The sequence below is a fragment of the Salvelinus fontinalis genome, chromosome 13 (assembly GCF_029448725.1).
Source record: "Salvelinus fontinalis isolate EN_2023a chromosome 13, ASM2944872v1, whole genome shotgun sequence".
NCBI classification, from domain to species: Eukaryota; Metazoa; Chordata; class Actinopteri; order Salmoniformes; family Salmonidae; genus Salvelinus; species Salvelinus fontinalis.
In genome coordinates this window covers 49,853,907-49,861,569 of record NC_074677.1, presented here as the reverse complement: position 1 = coordinate 49,861,569, position 7,663 = coordinate 49,853,907, and the positions used below count along the sequence as shown (strand labels likewise).

Sequence of the window (7,663 nt, the reverse complement as noted above, 5' to 3'; positions counted from 1 at the left end):
ACTTAAATTGATCAGTACTCTATTATCATTTAATATACATTTAATAGAAATGTTTTGAAAGCAAGAAAATAATAATGAAAGGATCAGGGTTATCTGAGGAGATAATCCCTCATGTGTCACGATCGTCTTGAGGATAATGAGTGGACCAAGGCGCAGCGTGTGAAAAATACATCTTCTTTTATTTAGAGAAGACGAAACACGAAAAACAAACACTTTTACAAAACAAAACGGCTCTGGCTGCTCATGGCTGGCTGGCGGCTCTGGCTGCTCATGGCTGACTGGCGGCTCTGGCTGCTCATGGCTGACTGGCGGCTCTGGCGGATCCTGGCTGACTGGCGGCTCTGGCGGATCCTGGCTGACTGGCGGCTCTGGCGGATCCTGGCTGACTGGTGGCTCTAGCGGCTCCTGACTGACGAACGGCTCTGACGGCTCGGGACAGACGGGCGGCTCAGATGGCTCGGGACAGACGGATGGCTCAGATGGCGCTGGGCAGACGGATGGCTCAGACGGCACTGGGCAGACGGATGGCTCAGACGGCGCTGGGCAGACGGATGGCTCAGACGGCGCTGTGCAGACGGATGGCTCAGACAGAGCTGGGCAGGCAGGCAGCTCAGACGGCGCTGGGCAGACGAGCAGTGCAGGCGGCGTTGGGCAGACGGCCGACTCTGACCTGCTGAGGCGCACAGTAGGCCTGGTGCGTGGTGCCGGAACTGGTGGTACCGGACTGGAGACACGCACCTCAAGGCTAGTGCGGGGAGCAGGAACAGGGCACACTGAATTCTCGAGGCGCACTATAGGCCTGGTGCGTGGTACCGGAACTGGTGGTACCGGGCTGGGGACACGCACCTGAAGGCTAATGCGGGGAGAAGGAACAGGGCATACTGGACCCTGGAGACACTCATTAGGCCTAGTGCGTGGTGCCGGAACTGGTGGTACCGGGCTGGGGACACGCATCTCAGGGCTAGTGCGGGGAGAAGGAACAGGGCATACTGGACCCTGGAGACGCACATTAGGCCTAGTGCGTGGTGCCGGCACTGGTGGTACCGGGCTGGGGACACGCATCTCAGGGCTAGTGCGGGGAGCAGCAACAGGACGCACAGGACTCTGGAGACGCACAGGAGGCTTGGTGCGTGGTGCCGGAACTGGTGGTACCGGGCTGGAGACACACACCATAGGGCGAGTGCGTGGAGGAGGAACAGGGCTCTGGAGACACACTGGAAGCATGGTGCGTGGTGTAGGCACTGGTGGTACTGGGCTGGGGCGGGGAGGTGGCGCCGGAAATACCGGACCGTGCAGGCGTACTGGCTCCCTTGAGCACTGAGCCTGCCCAACCTTACCTGGTTGTATGCTCCCCGTAGCCCGACCAGTGCGGGGAGGTGGAATAACCCGCACCGGGCTATGCACACGTACAGGAGACACCGTGCGCTCTACCGCATAACACGGTGTCTGCCTGTACTTTCGCACTCCACGGTAAGCTCGGGGAGTTGGCGCAGGTCTCCTACCTGACTTCGCCACATTCCCTTGTAGCCCCCCCCCATCCAAGAAATTTTTGGGTTTGACTCTCGGGCTTCCAGCCTTGCTTCCGTGCTGCCTCCTCATATCGCCTCTTCTCGGCTTTAGCTGCCTCCAGCTCTTCACGAGGGAGGTGATATTCTCCCGGTTGAGCCCAAGGTCCCTTACCTTCCAGTATCTCCTCCCAAGTCCAAGATCCTTTATGCGCTGCTCCTGCTGCTGCTTAACACGCTGCTTGGTCCCGGTTTGGTGGGTAATTCTGTCACGATCGTCTTGAGGATAATGAGTGGACCAAGGCGCAGCGTGTGAAAAATACATCTTCTTTTATTTAGAGAAGACGAAACACGAAAAACGAACACTTTTACAAAACAAAACATCAAACGACCGTGAAGCTACAAACGTAAGTGCATACACAAGCTACAAACGTTAAACATAGACAATTACCCACAAACGCATAATGCCTATGGCTGCCTTAAATATGGCTCCCAATCAGAGACAAATGAAAGACAGCTGTCTCTGATTGAGAACCACTCAGGCAACCATAGACATACCTAGACACATTTACTAAACACAACCCCATACACTAAACCCAACGCCCCCTTTACCATATAACCACCCAAGACAAGACAAAAACACAAACATTCCCCATGTCACACCCTGACCTAACTAAAATCATTAAGAAAACAAAGAATACTAAGGCCAGGGCGTGACATCATGAACATCAAAAGAAACTAACTTTGGTGAACTTAATTAATCAGTATCTTTAATGAACTTATGCAACTGTAAAAGGCAAATATTCACATGAATAAACTTCAAGGCTTTCTATTGTGTGGAAATATACATTTATTGATCTCATGAAAAATACATTTTAAAAAGTGTACAAGACTGACACAACATGGCCATTACAGCTTTTGTTAGTACTTCATTGAATTAATACGTTTTCAGTCAACAGAAGTTTTGTGACAATAAAAATTTTGGGGGACATATCCGTGGTATACCACGGCTTTCAGCCAATCAACATCCAGGGCTCGAACCACCCGGTTTATAATGCCCTTTTAACAATGACAACCTAAGGTCACCATAAGTGTGAGTAATATACTCGCAGACTGTACAAATACTCATACAAACACCATTCTTACTGGACCAACAATTATATCTACAAAGTCCAGTAAGAACTTGATAACAATAGTTCATATATATATTCATCTTTCATAATGTACATTCAATAATACCCTTCTATACTTTATTTTATAGAGTCAATAGTATCAACAGTATTAACATGTATTGTACATTATTATACATCATTTCTCAGTTACTAATCTAAATAGATTTCTAACCCCATTGTGCAAAATGTTAAAAACTCCCTGCCTTAGATAGCTCTATATCTCTGTGATAGATTGATTAATAATGATGTGTCTACTGGTAACAGCATACATGGTCTTGAACTGTCCTTGCAGGGCACAGAGGATGGTCCTCCTATAGGTGCAGGACAGGAAGTAGTAGATTATGGGGTCCAGACAGCTGTTGAGGGAAGACAGGAGCAGAGTGAGCTCATTGAGGATGTGAAGAATCTGCTTACTGTCCAGGGCCTGAATCAGATCCATTTGGGCCAGCACGTAGGGCACTCGCACCAGGTGGTATGGCAGGAAGCACAGTGTGAAGATCACCGGCACCACAAAAGTCTTCCGGACCACCCTGCTCTTCCTCCGCTGGGCCTTGGGGTCCCGGTTCCCTAAGGACATGGTCCTCACCTTGGTGGTTATGCTGGCGTAGAAGCAGAGGACGAGGATGAAGGTGGCACAGAAGAAGGCCACCATGGTGAGGTTGGCCAGGCCCCCCAGGAGACCTTTACGGTGGAAGTGGAAGCAGATCATGTCACAGGGTTGCTGCCTGTCATTCCTGAGGAAGAACAGAGACATGCCCAGGACCAGGCTTGCCCAAACCGAGAAGGACGCCCGGTGGCTCCACCGCACCCTGTGGATTCTCAGGACCCACACAGGCTTGATGATCTTCAGGTAGCGATCCAGACTGATCAGGCTGAGGAACAGGATGCTGGCATACATGTTGACGTAGAAGAAGATGCCCAGCACCTTGCAGATGTAGAAGGGGCCCTGGCTGTTGTGGTAATAGACCCGCATAGGCAGACACAGCACCAACAGGAAGTCAGCTATGGCCAGGTGTCTCATGTACACAGCCATGGACGAGCCGGAGTGCTTCCTCAGGAAGAACACAAATATGGTCATGGTGTTGCTGACCAGGCCGAAGAAGCAGATTATTGAGTAGAGAATGGGTAAGGCAGGATACAGGATGCCGTCATGGATCTCACAGTTGCCGTTTACATCAACTCCACTGGTGTTTACTCCTAGTTCCATCATCGTCCCACTAACGGTGGTATTCAATCTAGTCCCAAAGGCCGAGACACAAGCTGAATCACATGGACGACACATGCTGATCAATCAGCTAAAGAAAGGCAAAAGTTTAATTAAAACCCATATATTTCAAAGACAGTGTTTTATAAACACCATGTATACAATTGTTTTCTTTCAATGCAAGAAAAAGTATAATCAAATCAAATAAACAAAATGTATGAAAGTTGCGATATTTGTTATATTATGCTGTGTTGATTGAAGTCTGAAATAAACTATCATCAAGCCATGTTATTACAACCAGAAAACAAGAACTTACATGGGTAGCTGCTCCTGCCCTCTGCTCCACTCTCAGTCTCAGACTGAAATGAATGAGTTCCTGTGCATGAGCAGTGCTTTTGACAGAACCAAGTCCCATCAAGGAAATACTGAGATGTGACGTGAGTCAACCATCAAATCATCCCTGTTAAGACAGCTTATGTTGCTTCCTCAATCGCAAAGCTTTCAGCGAAGGGAAAATGAGACAGACAGTTCTGAGGGCCCTGTCATGACATTGATCTCTAGATAGATGAGGATGAGTAATATTTGAAGAAAAACCAACATTGTCTTGACTTCATTGTTTTGGGGACTATATGAGGTTATGATATACTGCTCCTGGGTCTATGGAGTTACAAACAAGCGTTGTGAAGACAATAAATATTGTAATCAGATTACAGATACTTTTGGAAAAATAGATGATTACTTATTGCATTACTTTTAATTTGCCCACGCCATTAGGGTACTGGGAAAAGATTCAAAGTTCAGTCTTGAATTTTATATGGAAAGGGAAACGTCACAGAATTAAAATGACCACACTCCAGCAACCCAAAGGTCTTGGGGGTCTAGGTTTACTCAACTTCAGGTTATATGCTTTGTCTCTAGTGCTCCGCCCATTTAAGAAATGGTTTTATCAAGGTAAATGTCTTCCTTTGTTGGATCTAGAAGAAAATATAGTGGCACCATTTACATTGCAATATGTACTGTTCTCTGCCTTACCTCCTAAGTTTTTCCGTACTCAGTTTGGACCAATCACCGCCCACTCAATACAGACCTGGATACCTATTATTTTTAAACAATGGCCTGAACAAGGAATTCATAAACTTTCGGACATAATGAAGGATGAAGGTTTATTATCCTTTCATGACCAAAAAATATGTATAATTGATCTGGTTCGTCATTAAAAACTATCTGCAGTTAACTGCTATGTGCACTTATGGAGTCCTATGGAGACAATCACTCCCATTCCATCCACTCTCTGAGTTTTAATTAGCAAGAACACAAGTGGAGGTTTTGTATTCAATCTACAGGGCATTAGGAAAGTATTCAGACCCCTTCACTTTTTCCACATTTTGTTACATTACAGCCTTGTTCTAAAATTGATTAAATCGTTTTTTTCTCTCATCAATACAATACCCTATAACGACGAAGCAAAAACAGGTTTTCAGACAATTTTGCAAATTCATCACAAATAAAAAATATTTATATAAGTATTCAGACCCTTTTTTTAGTACTTTGTTAATTTAAGCACCTTTGGCAGCGATTACAGCCTAGAGTCTTCTTGGGTATGACACTACAAGCTTGGCACACCTGTATTTGGAGAGTTTCTCACATTCTTTTCTGCAGTTCCTCTCAAGCTTTGTCAGGTTGGATGGGGAGCGTCGCTGCACAGTTATTTTCAGGTCTCTCCAGAGATGTTTGATCGGGTTCAAGTCCGGGTTCTGGCTGGGCCACTCACGAACATTCAGAGACTTGTCCCGAAGCCACTCCTGCGTTGTCTTGGCTGTGTGCTTAAGGTCGTTGTCCTGTTGGAAGGTGAACCTTCGCCCCAGTCTGAGGTCCTGTGAGCTCTGGAGCAGATCATCAAAGATCTCTCTGTACTTTGCTCCGTTCATCTTTCTCTCGATCCTGACTAGTTTCCCAATCCTTGCCGTTGAAAAACATCCCCACAACATGATGCTGCCACCACCATATTTTACGAAGGAAAGGTGCCAGGTTTCCTTCAGATGTGATACTTGGCATTCAGGCCAAAGAGTTCAATCTTGGTTTCATCAGACCAGAGATTATTGTTTCTCATGGTGCTCTATAGATGGTGGTCCTTCTGGAAGGTTCTTTCATCTTCACAGAGGAACTCTGGAGCACTGTCAGAATGACTATCGGGTTCTTGCTCACCTCCCTTACCAAGGCCCTTCTCCCCCGATTGCTCAGTTTGGCCTGGCGGCCAGCTCTAGGAAGAGTCTTGGTGGTTCCAAACTTCTTCCATTTAAGAATGATGGAGGTCACCGTGTTCTTGGGGACCTTCAATGCTGCAGAAATGTTTTGGTACGCTTCCCAGATCTGTGCCTCGACACAATCCTATTTCGGAGCTCTACAGACAATTTCTTCGACCTCATAGCTTGGTTTTTGCTCTGACATGCACTGTCAACTGTGGGACCTTATATAGACAGGTGTGTGTCTTTCCAAATCATGTCCAATCAATTGAATTTACCACAGGTGGACTCCAATCAAGTTGTAGAAACATCTCAAGGATGTCCAATGGAAACAGGATGCACCTGAGCTCAATTTCGACTATCATAACAAAGGGTCTGAATACTTATGTATATAAGGTATTTCATATTTTATTTTAGGCAGTCTGAATACTTTCCGAATGCACTGTATATCATTAGAAACTAATCTTTGACTCTTTAGTGTCTTGCTACAGGATGTAGCAGCAGGATGTGTTCAAGATAGTCTCACTTCTTGTCAAGAAACAACCTCAGACCCCTCACCACACTAACCATACAGAAAATATATAGGGCCCTCTTTCCACATGACCCAATTGTCTGTTTCATCAAGAAAAACTTTTTGAAAAACTCTTGGCCCTACAGTGACCATACTGGGAAAAAAAGCTTGTTTTATAAGGAGAATGGGATCCACCCAAATAATTTGGGTGGATCCAGGTGTGTCCCAGGATGAATACACCTCTTCCCCATTCATTGAGGAGACTCTCTTCATGCAGACACACTGATAGGTTTTGGTTGTGGCATTTTTGTGGCTGTTTTGTTTGTTTGCGTTGGCACCTTTCAACACCCTCATTATCACATTTATGCACGCAACCACTCACTTACACTACTGATTACTGACTACAGACACACCATTGTTAATTGTATTTAGTTTACTTTAGTTAATAAATATATTTAGTTATTCCTTATCTCCACGTTGTCTACCTTTTTGTTACGAACTTCGAGCCGGTTCGTGACACAGGTCAGAGAGCCAACAACCTGTGTGGGGGGCTTGATTCTGCTGACGGTGCATTACTGTATTAGCTGGTTTGTGGCATACAGATTTCCAGTTAAAGAGGATGTTAAATGGAAAAATTCAGCATTTCGCTTTTGTAGTAATGCAGCTTGAACTTTATACTGAATTATCAAACCACATTGAAAAACAAAATTGTAGAACAGGAAATTAAGTGCTTTAGCAGCCTGCAAAAGCACACGTTCACCACCCACATGCTAAAACTCCAAGCCACCTATCGCAGAATTAAGTAATCAGATAAGTCTATGTTATCAGTGGTGCATCGCAACTTTGCTTCTCAGTTCATTCAGAAGAGGTGAAGCAACCTCATATATCAAGGTGTTTTAAGAAATGTTTCTCTGCACGTTAGTCTTCTGAAATTCTGGATGCATTGGCATCTGGAGGCATTTATCATTTGTAATCTGATACAATGGAGCAAGCTGCATCTGTGCTGGTGTGTAGTCTACTGTAGCATC

General features: G+C 45.7%; 1 protein-coding gene across 1 annotated transcript; it reads right to left on the bottom strand.

Moving 5' to 3' along the window:
• Positions 1-2,427: 2,427 nt before the first annotated feature.
• LOC129868875 (P2Y purinoceptor 14-like) lies at positions 2,428-3,959 on the bottom strand. Its single transcript, XM_055943198.1, has one exon. It carries the CDS (start codon positions 3,957-3,959, stop codon positions 2,892-2,894), a length of 1,068 nt encoding a protein of 355 aa, XP_055799173.1. The 3' UTR covers positions 2,428-2,891.
• Positions 3,960-7,663: the final 3,704 nt, after the last annotated feature.